This window comes from Nothoprocta perdicaria, unplaced genomic scaffold, assembly GCF_003342845.1.
Source record: "Nothoprocta perdicaria isolate Ctin4 unplaced genomic scaffold, notPer1 scaffold_61, whole genome shotgun sequence".
NCBI lineage: Eukaryota > Metazoa > Chordata > Aves > Tinamiformes > Tinamidae > Nothoprocta > Nothoprocta perdicaria.
The window spans coordinates 3,343,840-3,365,405 of NW_020455877.1; the positions used below are offsets into that span (position 1 = coordinate 3,343,840).

Genomic DNA, 21,566 nt, shown 5'->3' on the forward strand with positions numbered 1-21,566 from the left:
GGCCCACGCCGCTGCCCACGCGCGCGGGCTGGAGCGGCGCACAGCCGGGGCTGCGGCGCCCCGAGGCCCCCGCGCAGGAGGGCCGGCTGGATAGAAAACCCAACTGGCAAGCTGAAAAGAAGGGTTAGACGATTCTTGTGTTCACCGTAAGAGAGCTAATGTTGGTGAAGATCTCCTGATCAACATGACCTGTATGTTACATGCAGCCTTGTTCAGTTGCTAACCTACCAGTGATCCTGGTAGGCGCCACCATCCTGATTTCTTCTGCTACTCGGACTCAACATAACAGTCCTGAAGGCTGCATCCCGATGGGGAGATAACCCTAATACAGAGAGCCAAAGGTCCTCTGAAATGAAAGAATGACTGTAAGTCAATCATCTTATCCTATAAATATGTGGACAGCCTGAGAGCCCTTTGAGCTCTCCTTGCATGGCAGTGGGTTTGCACACCAGGATCTCCCCTTGAGCAGGGATGCCTCTCCAGGTTTACTCCTCAAGGTTGAGAGATGCCTTTCCACAACAGATTTGTGGTAAGTGAATATAGCACGCTCTGTTTCTTTAACTTTACTTTGTAACTGTGCACAGAAACCCTTAGTCATAAACCGTTGACCAGGTCTGGGACTGGGATTGGATCCAGCCACACCCAGACTCTCTCAGGAGGAGCCTGGAGAGCAAGGGGGTCCAATCTGAACCTCGTGACCCAACGGGAGGGTATTCCAAGATAATTGTGTATTATCTTGAGCCTCCATGCAGTGAATAATAAGTGACCTTGCCATAGAATCTTGTGATATTATTATCCGTATTAATAAATCGTATTGTTAGTTCTTCATACGAGTGAGGTTCATTTTGTCGCTCACCCCTGCCGCCACTCGTTCTGTGACAGCATCTCAGTTGGAAAAACACCTCGGGTCTGATGTAGGATCACTAATAATTAGTGATGACATTGCATGATGACATATATAGTGATGACAGTGAATGACATTAAGAAGAAAGTTAGAAGACAGGATCACTAAATATTAGTGATTCACAGATTCACAGAATATTTAAGGTTGGAAGGGACCTCTACAGATCATCTAGTCCAACCTTCCTGCTCAAGCAGGCACACCTAGAGCATGTGGCACAGGGTGGCATCCAGGCGGGTTTTGAAGACCTCCAGAGTAGGAGACTCCACAACCTCCCTGGGCAGCCTGTTCCACTGCTCTGTCACCCTCACAGGAAAGAAGTTCCTCCTCACCTGGAGAGTGCTTTTAGTCCTACATCAGACTAAATATTAGTGATCCTATCCTCTAACTTTTTTCTTAATGTCATTCTTAAAACTAACTCTCTTGCTGTAGTTTAAATATAATCTTGGCTATTTGGGCAGTAATTTCTGAATCTGAGTTAATTTGGGAATTTTATTCTTCCGCAATGCTTTGTGCTATTTTAAACCTTCCTAGTTTTAGATTGCCAGAATATGCCAAGTGTTAGTGCTTGTACCAAATAACTGGGAATAAGATCCTTAAAAAAAAATCAAATCAAACTATGGTATTTTACTTAAGATTTTGAAAGATCATGAAAATGTGAAATTGGATGAGAGTTTGCCTTGACTCCATCCGAAAACTGTTTTGAACACTTATCCGATCACAGCTGCTGAGCTCGATTCTTGCAGCACATTGATCTGAAAGGCAAACAAGCTTTGAGACAGTGAGCTTGAAATATGGTCCCTCACACTGCCTTGTGGCTCAAAGATTGTTGTTTCTTCATCCAGTGGTAGAAAAGTAGAGAAGTTAACTAGTTAAGTGTGGAAAAGAACATAATTGATAGGCAAGGCGAGTACAAATTGCGTACTTGAAACAGTGCATTGAATCAACTATATAAAGCATGGAATTGAACAGGAAAGGAACAGTAACAATGCAACACCACATAACATACAGGAGATAATGCCTTTAACCCACGGGGCACCTGGAAGCCAAGAGAAATGATCAAATTCCCAGCCCTTCCAAGTTTGGATGGAAACATGAGCCTGTTTTCATATTTCTGATCTGATTTGCTTAACAGCTTCGCCATTGTTGTCAATTTTTAAACAGTTAGAATCATATAATCCTTAAGGTTGGAAAGGACTTTTAGAGATCATCTAGTCCACCTTCCACCGCACATGCAGGGTCACCTAGAACATGTGACAGAATCATTTAGTTTACCATAGACATCCTCTTCTTTGGCTAGTAGGTAGTTGAAATCCATGTGATGTTGAAATGCTGCTGTTCACATTTGTGTGGCTTGATCTGCCAATAGATCAAGGTCGCAGGCAGTCTCATTGGTAATAATTTGTAGGGCAACATGAAACCACATGATGTGATTTAAGTTATAAATAGGTTCTTGAGCATCACTAACCAGTTCACTAGAGTTCTGGCTTGTCCCTAATGCTGTATAATTCATTCTGGTGGCCACTCATCTTTTCTCCAATTCTGAGTGCTCCTACTAGTAAGGGAGGTATTGATTGATCTTTTTTTCTCTTCCTGGATAAAAAAAGGGATTGGACCAAAATTTTTGAAAAGAGGTTCTGGTTGAATTTATGTGTTGCCAAGTCCAATGGAACACTCATGCTACAAAATTCTCTGCAGTAGTATTACCTTGCTGACAAGTTAAAAAAAACATATCAAACCCTGGAACCCGTGTCACCAAGTGTTTTTGGGTAACTGAACGTGAATCTGAATTTACTTGCCCATATACCTTGAACAGTTAGAGGTCTGCATCCTGTGTAACATTAGGGATAAAAATGCAACAGTGAGAACTGGAGAGGTTTAGGTAGTCCATTTAGTCCATTTTATTGTAACAGCATCAAGTGCAGAATTGATGATGGAGCTACTGTATACTCAGAGGTACTCATATGAAGTATCGGTGTCATTAGCCATTTTGTCTACCTGATAGGCTTGCTTACTTAACTGTAATTTCATTCGCATGGTAGCACCACTAAAAAAAAAAAAAACCAAAAACCAGAAGTCCTCCCAGTCACCAGGCTGTGCTGGTAGCTGCTTCTGGGTTCTGCCACCCCTTGCATGTCCCAACAGGTCCATTTTTGTTCATTTTGCTCAAACCATCCAGTGAGGTCAGACAGGAGTCCTCCTCCATATGGGGCACAATGGAGTTCAGGTGATCCAGTCCATAAGGAGGTATATATATTACCATCATCGCAGGCCCAGATCAAACCAGCTGGAGTTGTCACCAGAGGCAATATGACAATCATTATGAGGTGCGAAGTTTACACCTACTGATTTGTATTTTATGCTGTGATTATGGCACAGAAAGAAACTGGCTAATGGCATCTGAACTAATTATATTGTTCCTAATTGGAGCAATTTATCACATTATGGCAGTAACACAATACTGACTCGTATGATACACGAAATGAAAGAAAATTCTGGACCAAATGGTGTAAAACCCATGAAGTCCTGAAAGTCTGCAAACCTAGAGCAATTTAAGTTATGATTATTTTGGTAGTGACAATATTACCCTTTATTCTGATGGGTGTAAGGAATAGGCATATTGCCTAAAAGTAGAAGTATTAAAGGGATGCAAAAAATGAGAACAGAGAGCTGCTAAACAGAGTATGTCAATAAGAGGAGATAATATGCCAAAACAGGCCATTACTTCTGAACTATAAATTGAGTTTATACACTAAAATTGCTACGAGAAATACAGTCACAATAGTAGTAAAAGAACAATGGGTGACGTGCATTTGAGACCTACCTAATCTTCTCAATTCCTCCATGCAGAGGAGATCCTCATCTTCAATGTAAACATATTAGAGAGACTTCAGCAGCTCAGATGTAGTGCTTTTGTTTGCCGTCTTGAGGATCACTAAAAGAGAAAATAGAACTTGCCTTAGTGGAGTGAGACCAAACAGGTTACCCCATTTGGAATGAAAGGAGGACATTCATCGTGGACTTATTTTGCACTGCTATTATCAATAGTTTCCCAGATGTATAGGAAGTCTAGCAGAATTGTTTCTTTTGCAGTCTCAGCAAGCACTATGGGATTTCCAGGGCTGCTGCCTTATGGTGCCCCTCTGTGCTTGTTCTTCTGACACATGCATTAGTAAATTCTGGAACTACCATAGTAGGTGAAGATTTGCAAGGGAAAACTAATGTCATAATTTCTGAAATTACTGGCTGTTGTAATGTGGAGTTCTTAGTTTTCTGATCACGGAAGGAAGGGAAGGAAGGGAAGGAAGGGAGGAAGAGAGGGAGGGAGGAGGGAAGGAGGCAGGAAGGAGGGAAGAAAGGAGGGAAGGAAGTAAGGGAGGGAGGGAGGGAGGGAGGGAGGAAGGAGACATACATGTATTGTACATCATGCAGATTGGGTGGTCCGAGTCCCAGTCTTTACAGTTTAGGTTTTTTTTTAGCTCCTCAACTCCTCCCTTAGAGGTGCAAATGGATTGTTTGCTTTGCCAGGGGTAGATGTGGGAGTTGGATGAGAAAAGTGTAAAGGCTTAGGCTTCTCTTTCCCTTACAAGGATTTAGTCTCCTCCGGATAACGATACTCTCCAGACATACTTTGTCTCTGATTCCTTGAAGGTGCAGCTAAAATCCTTTTTAATTTAGCTAGTTAAGTATAAGAATATGGAATTTCCTTAGTAGTAATTTTAGAAAATTTGTCCTTGTCATCTTCATATTTAAATTCATTTTTGACCAGGATGCAGAGAGTGAACAGGGGTATCTAATTTATCCAGTCTTAATTTCATTTTCTCTGATTTCTAATTCTCTAACTCTTATTAGGGTATTTGATCTTGTTTCCAGGGAGTGAAGATCTGTCCTTGACTATGAGGAGTTGTTCCTTTAGGGTGGATTGCAAATAACTTACCTGGATTCTTTCCTCTTCTAATTTCTCCTTTAAGTTCTCTGCTTGTCTCTGCCAGGACTGGACCAAATCTTCTAAAGATTATATGATTCGGGATTCTACTGTGCACTGTTGTTCTCTAGCTTCCACAGCTATGACTAACTTAGCACCTTGTTTGGGACAAATAATTGATTTTCCTTTTCCAAATTGAAGTCTAGCATCCTTTTGCAAAGCACTGATTTATTCTGTTACACTCTGCAAATTATGCCAATTTTTCTGTGCCTGGTCCATGCCTGGCATGGAAGGGTGAGCATTGTGTTTCTCTAAAAGAGTGTATAAAAACATCTCTGCCTTGGGGCACAATTTCATTGTCTAAAAGTCAAAGTGGTTGTCTCGGGAAGGTAACTTGTATGTTTCTACAAATCCACTTCCTACATATCTGAGAGGTATACATGTAATACCTAAAAATGTGTTACATCTCTGCCTTCAAGGGCAGTTTCATTATCACCCATATCTAAGAGGCAGGGTGGTCGTTTCAGGGTGGTAACTCATCAGTTTCTGCAAATCCACCTCTTACCTCTGAGAGGTATACACATAATAAAAAAGTGGGTGATACAGGGAGTGAAATGCAACGCTCTTACTTCGTGGTATCTTATCTGTGATGCCAATTAAATGTTATGGTCCAGGAAGATCAGAGCCAGAAAAGTTCTTGGTTATACTCAGAGTGACATTAAGGTGCAAATGATCAAATACGGCCAATCAAATACATTTATTGAGCACTTAAGCAAAGTATTAATGTGTTGCACTAAGAAAATAGCAGTAGGAAACAGAGTCCGCCCACTTCCTCAAAGATTTTAGTATTTGTTGTTCGTGCTGTATGCTCTGGTGCACGTGGTGGATTCCTCTTCACTAGCCTCACACGTAACTGTGGCTTGGTAGGCACTGCTGGGAATATCACTGTTCAGATCTGGAGCTGATATGGTGATCTTCTTGGGGACAAACGGAATCCACAACAATCTCTTACAAAAGTATGCTGAGGTCAAGAAGTCGTAGTGCTGTGACAACAATGCTGAGACAAACCCAATAAACAACAGTCTTCTACAGTCATTTGAAGGGTATGCATAAAGGTCATTTCCTGGACACTGGCACTCCCGCATCAACAAGATAGGGTGCTGTACAATATGTAAAACATCACGGCTGGTCCCTGGCCCTGTCCAAAAATTGTTTATAGTTACTATGAGATCAGAGATTCTGACTCTGGGACTCACAGGAAATAAAGCAGAAAGATAAAATGCCTTTAAAAGTGTAAGCTTGACATATCATCTCACATAGCAACAGAATGGTTCCTAGAGCCAGAAGGGCCTGTAAATCTTTTTAAAATTTAGGGTTAGGGTTAGAGTTAAGGTTGAGAAAAGGAGAGAGCACATACATAACGCGTAAGGGCATGTAGGAAGGGGCTAGCAAAAGAAGAAAACAGGTGTAAGGAGAGGTGTGCTGTGAGCACTCACCGCTGTTGACCAGAAACTGGGTCCTAGAGCCAGCACGGCCCTGAAAAGCTGTTGCAAATATAGGGATAGAGTTAGGGTTAGGATTGAGAGAATAAGTGTACAGAAAGCATTGGAGCTGCTGTAAGAAGGGAATGGTAAAGGAAGCACAGCGGTGCTGTGTAGATGCGGTGCTGTGTAGGACTTGTAGGTTTTGGACACAAAATGAGCCTACTGCCAGCTGAGCCCTGAAAAGAAATTTCACACCTAGGATTATGCTTAGGGTTAGATGTGAGAGAATGAAAAACTGTAGAAGTAGCATTGGAGTTGGGGTGGAAAGGGGCTGGCAAAAGAAGCATAGCTGTGCAGCAAAAGCTGCATTGGGAGTACATTATGCTTTTGGCCACAAAATGGGTTTTAGTGCCAGCCCGACCCCGAAAAGCAGTTTCCCACCTAGGATTAGCGTTAGGGTTGAGAGAATGAGAGAACATAGAGACAGCAGTGGAGCTGATATTAGATCAGGCTGGTAAAGGAAGCATAGCGGTGCTTCTGCTGTGCTGGGAGCACTTTTTGGTTTTGGCCACAACGTGGGTCCTAGTGGCCGCCCGGCCCTGAAAGTCTTTCCCACCTAGGGTTAGGGTTAGGGTTAGGGTTAGGGTTAGGGTTAGGGTTAGGGTTCACTAAAAGAGAAAGCATAGAGGAAGCACTGGAGTTGGAGTGGAAAGGGGCTGTGAAAGGAATCCAAGTGGTGCCAAGAGAGCTGTGCTGGGAGCACTTTTTGGTTTTGGCCACAACCTGGGTACTAGTGGCAGCCCGGCCCTGGAAAACTTTCCCGCCTAGGGTTAGGGTTCAGAAAAGGAGAAAGCGTGGAGATGGCACTGGAGTTGGAGTGGAAAGGGGCTGTGAAAAGAATCGTAGCGGTGCCAAGAGAGCTGTGCTGGGAGCACTTTTTGGTTTTGGCCACAACATGGGTCCTAGTGGCAGCCCGGCCCTGAAAACCTTTCCCACCTAGAGTTAGGGTTAGGGTTCAGAAAAGGAGACAGCGTGGAGGCAACATTGCAGTGGGAGTGGAAAGAGGCTGTGAAACAAATCCAAGTGGTGCCAAGAGAGCTGTGCTGGGAGCACTTTTTGGTTTTGGCCACAACATGGGTCCTAGTGGCCGCCCGGCCTTGAAAATCTTTCCCACCTAGGGTTAGGGTTAGGGTTCACTAAAGGAGAAAGTGTGGAGATGGCACTGGAGTTGGAGTTGAAAGGGGCTGTGAAAGGAATCCAAGTGGTGCCAAGAGAGCTGTGCTGGGAGCAGATTTTGGTTTTGGCCACATCATGGGTCCTAGTGGCCACCCGGCCCTTGAAATCTTTCCGACCTAGGGTTAGGGTTAGGGTTAGGGTTCAGAAAAGGAGAAAGTGTGGAGGCATTGTTGCAGTGGGAGTGAAAAGGGACTGTGAAAGGAATCGTAGCAGTGCCAAGAGAGCTGTTCTGGGAGCACTTTTTGGTTTTGGCCTCATCATGGGTCCTAGTGGCCGCCCGGCCCTGAAAACCTTTCCTGCCTAGGTTTAGGGTTAGGGTTAGAGTTAGGGTTCAGAAAAGGAGAAAGTGTGGAGTCATTGTTGCAGTGGGAGGAGGAAGGGACTGTGAAAGGAACCGTAGCGGTGCCAGGAGAGCTGTGCTGGGAGCACTTTTTGGTTTTGGCCACAACATGGGTCCTAGTGGCAGCCCGGCCCTGGAAAAGCTTTCCCACCTAGGGTTAGGGTTAGGGGTAGGGTAAAAGGAGAAAGCGTGGAGATGGCACTGGAGTTGGAGTTGAAAGGGACTGTGAAAGGAATCCAAGTGGTGCCAAGAGAGCTGTGCTGGGGGCACTTTTTGGTTTTGGCCACAACATGGGTCCTAGTGGCATCCCGGCCCTGAAAACCTTTCCCACCTAGGGTTAGGGTTAGGGTTCAGAAAAGGAGACAGCGTGGAAGCAACATTGCAGTGGGAGTGGATAGGGACTGTGAAAGGAATCGTAGCGGTGCCAAGAGAGCTGTGCTGGGAGCACTTTTTGGTTTTGGCCACATCATGGGTCCTAGTGGCAGCCCAGCCCTGGAAAACCTTTCCCACCTAGGGTTAGGGTTAGGGTGAGGGTTCAGAAAAGGAGAAAGCATATAGGAAGCACTGGAGTTGGAGTGGAAAGGGGCTGTGAAAGGAATCCAAGTGGTACCAAGAGAGCTGTGCTGGGAGCACTTTTTGGTTTTGGCCAGAACATGGGTCGTAGTGGCAGTCCAGACCTGGAAAACTTTCCCGTATAGGGTTAGGGTTAGGGTTCAGAAAAGGAGAAAGCGTGGAGGCAACGTTGCAGTGGGAGGGGAAAGAGGCTGTGAAAGGAATCGTAGCGGTGCCAAGAGAGCTGTGCTGGGAGCACTTTTTGGTTTTGGTCACAATATGGGTCCTAGTGGCCGCCCGGCCCTGAAAATCTTTCCCACCAAGGCATAGGGTTAGGGTTAGGGTTCAGAAAAGGAGAAAGCGTAGAGGAAGTACTGCGGTTGGAGTGGAAAGGGACTCTGAAAGGAATCCTAGTGGTGCCAAGAGAGCTGTGCTGGGAGCACTTTTTGGTTTTGGCCACAACATGGGTCCCAGTGGCCGCTCACCCCTGGAAAAATTTCCCGCCTAGGGTTAGGGCTAGGGTTCCGAAAAAGAGAAAGCGTGGAGATGGCACAGGAGTTGGTGTGGAAACGGGTTGTCAACGGAATCCTAGCTGTGCCAAGAGAGCTGTGCTGGGAGCACCTTTTGGTTTTGGCCACAACGTGGGTCCTAGTGGCCGCCCGGCCCTGAAAAGCTTTCCCACCTAGGATTAGGGTTAGAGTGAGGGTTCAGAAAAGCAGAAAGCGTGGAGGCAACATTGCAGTGGGAGTGGAAAGGGACTGTGAAAGGAATCCTAGCAGTGCCAGGAGAGCTGTGCTGGGAGCACTTTTTGGTTTTGGCCACAACCTGGGTACTAGTGGCAGCCCGGCCCTGGAAAACTTTCCCGCCTAGGGTTAGGGTTCAGAAAAGGAGAAAGCGTGGAGATGGCACTGGAGTTGGAGTTGAAAGGGACTGTGAAAGGAATCGTAGCGGTGCCAGGAGAGCTGTGCTGGGATCACTTTTTTGTTTTGGCCACAACATGGGTCCTAGTGGCAGCCCGGCCCTGAAAACCTTTCCCGCCTAGGGTTAGGGCTAGCGTTCAGAAAAGGAGAAAGTGTGGAGGCAACATTGCAGTGGGAGTGGAAAGAGGCTGTGAAACAAATCCTAGTGGTGCCAAGAGAGCTGTGCTGGGAGCACTTTTTGGTTTTGGCCACAACATGGGTCCTAGTGGCATCCTGGCCCTGAAAATCTTTCCCACCTAGGCTTAGGGTTAGGGTTAGGGTTCAGAAAAGGAGAAAGCGTGGAGGCAACATTGCAGTGGGTGTAGATAGAGACTGTGAAAGAAATCGTAGCGGTGGAAAAAGAGCTGAGCTGGGAGTACTTTTTGGTTTTGGCCACAACATGGGTTCTAGTGGCCGCTCGGCCATGGAAAACTTTCCCGTATAGGGTTAGGGTTAGGGTTCAGAAAAGGAGAAAGCGTGGAGGAAGCACTGGAGTTGGAGTGGAAAGGGGCTGTGAAAGGAATCCTAGTGGTGCCAAGAGATCTTTGCTTGGAGCACTTTTTGGTTTTGGCCACAACATGGGTCCTAGTGGCCGCCCGGCCCTGGAAAACTTTCCCGCCTAGGGTTAGGGTTAGGGTTCACTAAAGGAGAAAGCGTAGAGGAAGCACTGGAGTTGGAGTTGAAAGGGGCTGTGAAAGAAATCCAAGTGGTGCCAAGAGAGCTGTGCTGGGAGCACTTTTTGGTTTTGGCCACAACATGGGTGCTAGTGGCCGCCCGGCCCTGAAAAACTTTCCCACCTAGGGTTAGGGTTAGGGTTCAGAAAAGGGGAAAGCGTGGAGGCAGCATTGGAGTTGGCGTGGAAAATGGCTGTCAAAGGAATCCTAGCGGTGCCAAGAGAGCTGTGCTGGGAGCACTTTTTGGTTATGGCCACAGCATGGGTCCTAGTTCCAGCTCTGGCCTGAAAAAATTTTTCCCAGTTAGGGCTGGATTTAGGGTTCGGAAGAGGAGAGAGCGCAGATATAGCAATCCAGTGGCAGTTGAAGGAGGCTGGTAAAGGACACCAGCCCTAACCATAGGTGTAAAACATTTTTTCTTCAGGCCTCTTTTGTCAGTAGAACTCATTTTTTCACCAGTTTTAAAAAGGTGCTTCTAGCACATCTCTTTTGGCACTGGTATGATTCTTTTTTTAAGCCCCTTTCCACACCTACTGTAATGGTGCCCCTACACTCTCCTGTTCTCTCAGTCCTAAGCATAACTCTGACCCTAAATCTGAACCAGTTTTTCATGACCATGCTGCAACTAGCTGGAACTCATTTTAGGGCCAAACCCCAAAAAACTGTTCCCAGCACAGCTCTTTTCGACCCCTATGCTTCTTTTTCCATCCCCTTTCCACAGCTGGTCCGATGCTGCCTGTCCGTTGTCTCCTTCTCTCAAATTTTTCTCATTTATGAGTGGCTCACCTTATTCCATTCTGTGATAAGCCCCTTCTTCTTGAGTTCACTTTTGAGTAGCATAGTTTTGTTAAGCGTAGGGTATTACTCTATAAGAAAAGGCATATGGAAGTATTTTACAATTTTCTTATTATATCAGTGACATAACTCTCTTATGAGGACTGTCTGGATTAGAACTTTTGGAAGTGTACTGGAGGAAGACAGCATTTCCTTATACAAAAAGTCACAGTGTTCTATTTCATACTAGTCTTGTAAATTGAAGACAAGCTAGTATTGACATACTTAACAGAAAAGAGTATATTTCTATTCTGTTGGACTCATCCGCTGAGTCCTGGTTTATGTATACTTTTTTTTATATATATATTTATTGTATACGAAGCAAAACGAGTCCTAACCAAAACTTCAGAAGGACAAACTAAACTACAGTGTATGATTAAGTTGGCGGGTTTTTTTGATTGGTTGGTTAGTTTTGGTTTTTTTTTTTTTTTTCCCCCTATTGTATGGTTCTTTGTTATTGGGAAAGCACAAGTACTTTTGAATTCTAGTGGTTCTAGTGAGAAGGAAAGATACGTATGCAGAACTGGTCAGGCAAGGAGAACGGAAGCTGATAGATACAGATACAGACTGTAATAGGGAACAACATAACATTGTAACAGCCTTAATACAGTGACTGACCTGAGCTGTAAGAGTAAAGTGAACGTAACATAACGATGCTATTGGAGAAGTGGACAGGGAAGTTTTTGACAGTCTAACCTAACTCCCTGCTAATGATCATTCCTTGAGGTATGTTTTATAAAGTTCTGCCTCTTTGGCTTTTGCATATGGAAGGTGGGGAATTTTTGCTCAGTGTTTTGGGATGTTCCAGAGCTTAATGAGACTCTTTGTACTTACAGATGGACTTGTAATTTATACTGAACATGAGAGATGAGCCAAGCACAATTCATGTACTGCCTAAGCGCCTTCATGAAGCAGACTTTTAATCTCGTTTCAGTGAATCGGTAAATCGGGGCTAGCGAGCGGCCACCCCCGCGCCGCCGATGGCGCCTCCCGTCAGGGGCGGCGCTCGTGCGGCGGCCATGGCGGCCCGACCCGCTCCACACGCAGAGCCGCAGGCGGGCGCAGGGGCGGAGAGCGGCGGCGCCGCCTCCTCTCTCCTCACTGACGGAGGCGGAGGCGCGGCGCGGCCCTCGGCGCGGCCGGGGACGGCGACGAGCAGGCGGCGCGGCCATGAGCCGTAAGGGTTCGGTGCAGCAGAAGGTGCCGTGTCTGTTCGTGACCGAGGTGAAGGAGGAGCCCTCGGCCAAGCGGGAGCGACAGGTCGGCGCAGCCCCGCGGCCCGAGCCGGGAGGCGGCGGGTGGCCCTTGCCGCTTCCCGCCCTGCCTCCCGGCCCTTGCGTCTCCCCGCTTGCCTCCCACCCCTTGCCTCTCCCCCTTGCCTCTCCTCGGAATTTTCCTCTGAGTCTGCAGGCTTGCAGGCTTGCAGAAGTGAAAATAGTTGAGCAAAATCGAAGTCACTTGTTGGCGAGATATAAGAAGGGTATTTTGGAGAGGCCGAGTGTGGGGTTAGGTCTAATGACAGACTTCCTGACTTAGGTTTTTTGATTCGCTTCGTGGTGGCACCTGCTGCTGCTCCCCGCCTGTCCAGGATACTCGTGCCCATCTGCGTGTTTTCTCTTGCCCTGAGTGCTTGACTTTGGGGTGGAGGGGCAAAAATGCCCTTATTGTGTAAATAGCTTAGTAGTTAAACTCTAGGTGCCTGCCCCACATCGATGATGGTCTGTCAGTGTATTGCCCTGTATTGTTGTTTTTGAAAAAGATGTCTATGAAAAAGAACATGAGGTTAGAGCTGCAACTGGTATGTACATATGGGTAAACATACACTTCTTTTGTTTGTTTATTTGTTTCTTTTTTTTTCCCCATCTAAGTACATATGTATAAAGGCCATGTAATGTAAAGAAAAGCTGGAAGAAGGTTCTGAAGACAATTTGTATAATTCATAGAAATGGGAAAGTTTTGCAAGAGAAGGACATCTGCTGCTTTTTTTTTGCCATCAGAAAAAAAAATAAAAAAGATTTATTGAAAGATCTTACAATTCAAAACTGATTAGAGAGAGAAGGATGGATTATTATTGCAGAGGAAAATATAGTTATTATACAGGAAAATATCTTAACCTAAAAACAAATGATCACGTTTTCATTGAAATTGAAATCCTATTGAAATGAGTTCTGTATCTCATAGAAATTTGGAATAGTTGCAGATTCCCAGATCACTTATTTCTTTGCCTTTTTTAAGGGGAAAATGTTTAGTTGACAACACTGGTAAGTGCTAGTGGTTAGTTAAGTGGTAGTTAATGCTGGTATGCTGTATTGAACCAACATATTTTTAGCATTAGCACTAACCACTATTGCAGAGCAGCTACTGACTTTCAGCTCCAAACCAGAAGAGCAAATGGTCGTTAGACACATGTTGAACTTCAATTGCCATAGACATGCAGGGAGGCACATTTCAGAATTTTGTGTCATTGGGGTGGAGCCCTTCTAAATTATAGGCACTACTTGAAGTCATCTGTAAATATAAATCAAGAATGGAAAAAGGGAAAATAGTTTGCAAGTAGGTTGCCTTTGTTCTTTCGTGTTACGGCATGTGTCAAACGAATGTTTGGAAGAAATAAGGTTGTGTTTAGGTAGTATTAGCAATTATCATGTATAATTTTGTCTTTGTAAAGGGCAACTATAACAAGCAAGAATCAGTGACAACAGGCAGTTGTGATGGGGGTTTAACATGTCTGTCTTCTTCTCAGCCATTTAAAGTATTGGCAACTGAAACTATAAGTCGGAAAGCATTAGATGCGGATATATATAATGCAATTCCTACTGAGAAGGTAGATGGAACCTGCTGTTACGTAACTACTTACAAAGGTAATGGAAGATCCATATGCTTATTTCTTATGTTGTCCAGTAGCCTTATGTTTCCCCTAGTTTCCCCCTCTATTCTATGTTTTCCTAAGATTATAGCATTTGAGGAATTAAAAATTTTTAACTAAACAGTTGACAGTTTAGTGTTATAGTTGCTGTAAATACAATTTCATAGACATCTATAAAATTGTTACAGATTTTAGTCTCCAGCATATATGAAGTTTAAGTTTACACACAAAGTAAGAAACTGGGCTAATCCACTTGAATATTTTCAATCATTAAACTTTTTTTATACTCAAGAATTTATATAACAGGTGTTTAATTTCCTTGAGGATTAAAAAAAGAGAACGTTTAGAAGAAATGAGAAGACTGTGATCTTTTATGAATTATAGTTAATAATGAAGTTTCTTCAGTGACAAATAGATATTTTATTTTTACATAATCAGTTTCAATGCTATGCAGAGAGTAGTGTTACCTAAATAAACTGCTTGCTTTATATCTGTGGCATTTCTAGGGCAGCCATACCTGTGGGCCAGGTTGGATAGAAAACCCAACAAACAAGCTGAGAAGAAGTTTAAACGATTCCTGTATTCTCTGGAAGATAGCAAAGGTTGGTGAATATCTCTTTCCTGCATTGGTAATGTAGGCATTTCAGGTGTATGAACACCTTGGGTCTAATGAGGAAATGTCAGTGATCCCACTCCATAATTTTTCTTCTTAATGTCATTCCTAACTTTACTTCTCTTGCTGTAGTTTAAATATAATGTTGGCTATCTAAGCAGTGTTTCTGAATCTGAGTCAGTTTTAACATATTAAACTTCCCAAATGCTTTTATGCTACTTCAAACTATTCTAATTCTAGACTGCCAAAATATGGTTTGGTACTTGTACCGAGTAACTGTGAATATCACCTTTAAAAATATATTTTAAAAAAATCATATCTTATTATAGTGTTTTAATTCTGACATTGCAAGAGTTTCAAAATGTAAAAATGGCTAAGAGTTTGCCAGAAACTAAATGTCACATATATATGTTTAGAGTTTGTTTGGAATATTGAAGAAGATTTCAAGCCTGTTCCAGATTGCTGGATTCCAGCAAAGGAAATAGAGTTCTGTAATGGGAATCCTTTGCCTGATGAAAATGGACATATGCCAGGTATGTATAGAAAAACACAGTTAAAATGAAAAAAAATGTTTTTTAAGTGAACTAGAGCTAGTTTCTGAATTACATGTAGTAGCAACATATTCAGAAAACAAAATGAATATCAGTTGTTCACTTCTCAGTAAGTTATGACACAGCAAAAATAATTACTTGTGTCCATGAACTGTAGAGTCTCAGGAAACTTCAACTGAAACCATAGTTCTCATTTTAAAGTTCCTTTGACATTTTTTGGAGATACGGCATATATACACTTTCTGTTCATAGTTAAGGTATCTGATTTTTAATGCATGTAGAGTTCTGATAAGCATTTGATAAATCTATGCTTTTAGTTTGGTAAAATACAATGTTTTTTCTTAGGCTGGGTGCCTGTGGAGAAAAATAGTAAACAGTATTGCTGGCACTCATCTGTTATAAATTATGATGCTGAAATAGCGCTGGTTTTGAAGCACCATGCTGACCCTGGGCTTCTGGAAATCAGTCCGGTGCCTTTGTCAGACCTTTTAGAACAAACACTGGAGCTTATTGGAACTAATATTAATGCAAATCCATATGGTAAGTATAGTTCCTTGTTGAATACTTTTATATTGAGTGATAATTTTGATTGAAACATGTACTACTATTTTGTCTAACAAAAAAAGTTCTATGTTCTAGCTAGTAATGTAGCCTTTTTAGAATGGAATGAAGGAATAGCTCAAAGAATGTTCACAGCATAGTACCTAAAATAGTAAAGCTGAGTAGTTATGAGTCCATTTGTTTGTTAGACCTCTTTCTGCATTCATGTTCTTCAGGAGATGCTGTAGAGTTGCTTTAACTTGAGTCTTTCCGGTTAAGCAGAACAGTTCATTCTTGCAGAGAACAGTATAAGCTTCTGCATGACAGTAGCTTCCTTGATATGAAAATGCAGCATAAAGTTCAGTTTTGCATGTATGTAACTGGAGAAAACTACTCATGCTGTTTTGGCATAGAGCTGTGTTCCACTTGAGAGGAAAAAGAGCTCTACTGTTGAAGTAATCTTTCTCAGTGATGAAGATATGGTCTTGAGCTCATGTTTAATGCACTTCACAGACAGGTATTTCAGTGTCTTGCCTTGGTCTCTTTTTTGTAGTTAGATATGTTTATTTGTCTATTTAAAGGAAGACAAAATTGCAGTATCCAATAGAAATCTACTTTGATAGCGTGTTTTTGTTATAGCTGTAGTAACAAAAGTGAGGAAACTCTTAGCTCGGATTGTTATCAGGCTATCAGGAAGGCTTATGTTTCTTTTAACACAGGATTAGGAAGCAAGAAACAGCCTGTACATTTTCTTGTACCGCATGGAGCATTTGAAATTAAGAATTCACCTGCTTTGAAACAAAAAGATATATTGTCCTGGTTTGAAGGCTGCAGCGAGGGTAAAGTTGAAGGAATTGTGTGGCATTGCAACGATGGACGTTTAATCAAGGTAAATATAGATTAGCACACAAAAATCAATTTAAAAGTCCCCAACTTTTTTAAAAAAAAAAAAGCACTGAAAAAGAAAAAATAAAGGCCAGGAGAAAGAAAATATATTTAAGCAATATTTACTGCTGCTTATGTTTGAGTGAAAAAAAAATACTCATAGGTATTTTTGAAACAGAAGAATTAGGATGTGACAACTTCTATCAATTCTTTTATCTCTTGTCTTCAAAAATCCTATTTCCATATAAATACTACTATGATGTTCCCCATGTAAACTGTTGATGTCCATGCATATTCATAAAACAAATGGACAACAACCTATTAGATCCTGTAGATTTCCAGAGTCTATTGATCTTTCAAGGTAGAGCTCTGGTATTCCAGCACCTACTAGGGTTTCATTTTGTCATAGGAATATGGAAATAACACAAGCTGTTTGTATTCTTGCTTGAGTAATTGCAGTCTTTAAGACTTAAGCTAATTTTAGTCATAATGAAAAGTATTAGTGCCTAGTCAGAAAGTACTGTCATAATTTATACTAGCTGGTTGTGTCTTGCTTGCTTGGAAACCTTTACCTTGTTTTCCAAATTCTTCGGTAGTAAACATTTTCCTAAGAAATTGTGTGACAGTGCAGTTAGCCAGGCTGCTGAATGGTGATTACGGTAATGACACTATACTTTTTTTTTCCCCATTAATGAAGTAATTGAGAGAATAGAATAATGGTTATCTTCCTTGTCTGTATACGAAGCTCTCGATATTGTAAGACTTCTTTTATTTTGGTAATCTATCTTTTGTAATGTTGACTTATTTTTTTTTAAATAAGAAAAGTGTCCTCTTTGAGTAAAAGACAAGTTAATGTAATTTCTTAAGCTGTGGAGGACACCTTGGTTCTAGCTTGCCTTTTGTGCTTCTTTGTTAATCACTAAAATGATGAATAAGGGCGATGGATAGTGAATGACCCAGTGCAAGGGATCTTCAAATCATCGGCTCCAGTAGCTGGCAAGTGTTGGGTTACTACTATATTACAGTCTCTAAAGTGATCCTGTTTCTTTTATTCCAGCTCCATCGCCATCATCTTGGTTTACGCTGGCCAACTGCAGAAACATATCTGAATTCTCAGCCTGTTGTCATTTCCTTTAATAGAACAAAATATGACTGCAACTTTGAACCAAAGAGTTTGTTTCACCATTTTTCAAAGCTAGATGGTCAAAGATTTGACAGATTAAAAGATATCAACTTTGATGCTTGAAAGATTTTTCTTTTAAATTCATTGCCATTTGCTGCATTCCTCCTATTTTTCTGTTTATCACAGAGAACTCTTAACAAAGCACTTTGTCCCTTAGGTAACAGCCTAGCTGAACTCTAAGTAAAAATAGCCATTTATGCAAAACTATAGCTCACAAAAGGAAATGTGACATTCACAGCATGCTTATAGCTAGATCTCTCTGCTTAATAGTCGGTTCTGAAAAATCCTTAGGTTCAAAAGCTGTTTCTTGAAACTGCTAAGTAAGAAGTATGTTGTCTGACACTGGCTAGTCCTTGTAGCTTATTTCATGAATGCAGCCAACTGTAAAAGTTTCCATAGGTTACACTTCCTTACATACAATTAGGACACTTACATTTAGAATTCAGATTTAGGATCTCATTGTTTCTTATCAGTGAAAGGCAGATTTCATTTGGGACCAGAAAGAGGTCTGAAATGTGCTAAGTTTAAGTTGCAGCAGTTTTTCTTGGCTGAATACTTTCCAGTGTATTATTTAACTAATAAGCTACAGCGATATGCAGCAAGTTGCTACTTAAACTTATTTAAGCTGTGTCTTGCAGGTATTTCCACTATTTTGGGATACACAAGAAAAAAAAACAGGGTAAGCAGTAGAAAGTATGCTAGATCTGTTTTGAAGTCCTTGGTAATTAGAAAAAGCCATGGTCTCGTAATACCCCTTTTATGACTGCATCTTAATTGGGGAACTGTATATCAAGGGAAACATGTTATTTTTCAAAAGAGATTAATAAAAGTGAGAATACACAATGAATGCAGTGAGCTTTATTTTGTCTATATTATGAAAGTATACATCCAGCTATACAAAGTATATAAAAACCTAAAAAAAAATTGGAAGCAACTGTACATTTATCTACAGAAATAGTTACCTTGGCTGAAACATTACACATTTATTTTTACATCTTCATTCTTGGATTTTTCCAAAATAGAGGTAGAAAATAATCAACGTTCTTCTTTGACTGGAGACAACCTGCACAGTGACCCTGAGTCTTTATGTGAAATACATGCTAGCAGGAGACAGCAAGAACAAATTACATATTATTGATGTGGTGTTTACCACCCTTAGCTTGTTGAGTGCATTTGATCTTTTAGGTTAAAAGGAATTCCTGCATTCCTGAATAACAGCATCTGCCCAAAATTACTGTTCTACATTCACACAAGGTGCAGGGGGTAAGACTAGTTTTCTGTTTTGACTACAAGAGATAAATATTGCCTCCAATTCATTTATTATCTTAATTAGATTTTGCACCCTTAGGAATGTGCACCTGTTGCACCTTTGAGGGACTTTTAGCATACCAGGATAAAAACAGATAAATAATGAACAGTATTATGTGATTACTCAGAATTTATTTTCTGTAGTGATACAGAGTTTATTAAACATAGCCTAGTCAGCAGAAGTATTGGCTGGAATATCCACATGAATACCAAGACCCTCAGAAAGCTGTTTTAGTCTTTCTTCTAAGATAATATTTTTTTTCACTTCTTCACTGTAGTTATATTTCAGGTCCTCAATTTCTTCAAAAAAGGAAGGATCAAAGTTGTCCAGTTCTTTTCTTAGTCTTTTTATTTCTTCCTATAAAATGAATAAAATAAAAATTCTATATACCTCTCTAGAACTTAGGAAGTAAATTCCGACAGTAGCTGTGTTGACTTTTTTTCTCCTTAAAAGGGTAAATGATCAGAATAAGAATGTTTTCACTGTACAAATAGTAAAATCTATCCAATAACAGCAAATTCATAAAATAGAAAACAAGCTTCATAAATAACAAAGCCATGTTCTAGGGGATATGTTTAACCAACAATTTAATAATTAAGTTTAACTAGGTATTAAACAGATCTTTCGAGCTGCCCATAACTTTGCTCGTTTATCTTGCATAGGATGGCACAAACCTTACACCTCACCTTTAACTGCTCTTTTTCCAGATCTGAGGCATGCAGTTTTGTCTGAAGATCAGCTACTTCTGTCATTAACTTATCATTTTTATTCTTATCTAGGATTCCATTATGCCCTGCAAAATGATAATTAAAGAAATTTAAAAGTAATGAAATGAACTAGATGAATAAAATGAACAATAAAAACTGAGACAGTTAACGTGCAAACCTGGTTTTGCATAAAACCACCAGAACAGGCTTAGATAATACGAGTTTCCCTTTAGTTCTTGTAAAAAGTAGATCGTGGTCTCTAAATCTTATAACTCATTATTGCAGTAGTTATACTTTTTTTTTTAACTATCAAATGGCAACATGCTGCTCTGTAATGTTCTTCGTGGCCTCCTGTTCTTGCTCTGCTCTGTTTTCCATATGGATATCAAAAATATATGTGTCCTTTCAGCAGAAGGAATCTCTGGTAATGCTTAAACAATTCCTAGAGCTAATACGTGGAAACAGACCTAGCAATTATCTTACCTACAGGACTCACTTACATGTCCTTTTTTTTGTTTTTTTCCTTGAATTTGGAGGAAGCCCAAGAAAATCATTCTTCCTTCTTTTTTACTTGCCTATTGTTTACTACCAAGGTTTTAGGGCACCTCTCTATCCTTTTTGTTGAGACAATTGGCCTAAGAAAACCCCTACAGTTCCAACTGAAAACCAGATAGAGAAAAAAACCATCTCTCTCTCTCTCTCACATACACACAGACACACACACACAGACACACACACAAGATCTCTAGAAAATTCTAGAGTCAAAAGCTAACTTGACTGTTGAAAATGAACATTAATTATGCCACTGATTATTTTTCCACTTGACATGATTCTGCAGGTAGGCCTCACATCACTTAGGGACGATTCTCATTTAAAGGAAGAATTTAAAGGAGTTTTTCAGTCGAGCATACGAAAAGCTCACAGCTTTGCCCTCAGTTCCATTAACAACAGAATGTTTGCTAATATTTATTGCTACAGCATTATAAAGTGTACAACATTTTGTACTGACTTCTAAGACTCATGAGCTAGACCTAACCAAGATTTTGAATTTCCTGTATGACTCCAAATTCCTAATGCAAGTGATCCCTATGAAGTCATTTGTTTGGTGGGAGCTGAAAATCCTCAACAAGTAGGCAACAGTTTCAATGAAGGTCTGAAATCTTAACAGTAGTCAAATTTTAAAGGGGTATTATCAAATACACATCCATTCTGACAGGAAAAATTTTACCAAAAATTCAGCTTCTCTTCCACATTACTAAGTTGCTGAGATTTTTTACAAACATTTCTTTATAAAAATATTACATAGTTAAAATGAGGCCTTATTTTTCCTCCAGTTCATGCTATTTTGGCATTAATGTAATTCAAATTCTTCAGTAGGTTTATTTTCCCCTTGAATACATATTACATGAAAAAAAATCTTGAATCCAAAACACAAGGGCTTAAGGTGTTGAAAATGAGTACCAGCTGCAGGGCCTTCAGTCGTATTTGTGTCTACTCGTAGCTTGTGAATTTCCACCTGGTGAGCTAGCTCTGCTTTCTCATTCTCCAACTGATTATTAGTTAATCTGTAATATAAAATATTTTTAGAATATTTTTATAACATAAATATATATCTAAGAGTTGCAATGGCTATTTTCTGATCATTCTTATGTCATGTATATTGGCTATTGTTTTTTCAACTACATTACCTTAAAAGTTGAAGTTCCTGGATGAGGCCTTCCTCTGTCGCAGCCCCTTCAGGGAAGTGTTTGAGAATCTCAATCTTGAAAGGTAACAAAGTTTTACTTTAAAAATTGTATCCACAGTCATCACAGTTAAGATGGAAATATTTGATTCTATTTGTAAGGGTTAAAAAGATAAATGGGGGATAATGTGTAATTTTCCCTTATTCTAACCACACCTTATTCTAGCTGTTGAAATTGCCTTATTCTTTTTAACCGTTTTGCACCTCATGCGTGAAATGTATTAAAAAAAACAAAAACAAAAACAAACAAACAAAAAAACCCA

At 41.1% G+C, this 21,566-nt stretch overlaps 2 protein-coding genes across 6 annotated transcripts in view; one reads left to right on the top strand and one right to left on the bottom strand.

Moving 5' to 3' along the window:
• The first annotated feature begins 323 nt into the window (after positions 1 to 323).
• On the top strand, positions 324 to 18,075 carry CUNH12orf29 (chromosome unknown C12orf29 homolog). Of its 3 annotated transcripts, none has more exons than XM_026049751.1 (7): positions 324 to 365; positions 13,649 to 13,766; positions 14,278 to 14,373; positions 14,801 to 14,917; positions 15,281 to 15,475; positions 16,195 to 16,364; positions 17,418 to 18,075. In XM_026049751.1, the coding sequence occupies exons 1-7, from the start codon at positions 360 to 362 to the stop codon at positions 17,604 to 17,606; spliced, it is 891 nt and encodes a 296-aa protein (XP_025905536.1). In that variant the 5' UTR covers positions 324 to 359; the 3' UTR covers positions 17,607 to 18,075. The 3 variants fall into 3 exon arrangements, with proteins under 3 accessions (XP_025905536.1, XP_025905534.1, XP_025905535.1); XM_026049749.1 differs by lacking the exon at positions 324 to 365 and adding an exon at positions 12,047 to 12,165; XM_026049750.1 differs by lacking the exon at positions 324 to 365 and adding an exon at positions 12,657 to 12,703.
• Positions 18,076 to 18,424: 349 nt separating this feature from the next.
• Positions 18,425 to 21,566, bottom strand: part of CEP290 (centrosomal protein 290) — a 46,174-nt gene continuing 43,032 nt past the window's right edge. For all 3 annotated transcript variants that reach the window (XM_026049748.1, XM_026049747.1, XM_026049746.1), the window contains 4 exons: positions 21,248 to 21,321; positions 21,021 to 21,124; positions 19,539 to 19,645; positions 18,425 to 19,209 (listed from right to left, as the gene is read on the bottom strand). In XM_026049748.1, the coding sequence (XP_025905533.1) occupies positions 19,021 to 19,209; positions 19,539 to 19,645; positions 21,021 to 21,124; positions 21,248 to 21,321 (474 nt within the window). In that variant the 3' untranslated portion in view covers positions 18,425 to 19,020. The remainder of the gene's footprint in view (positions 19,210 to 19,538; positions 19,646 to 21,020; positions 21,125 to 21,247; positions 21,322 to 21,566) is intronic.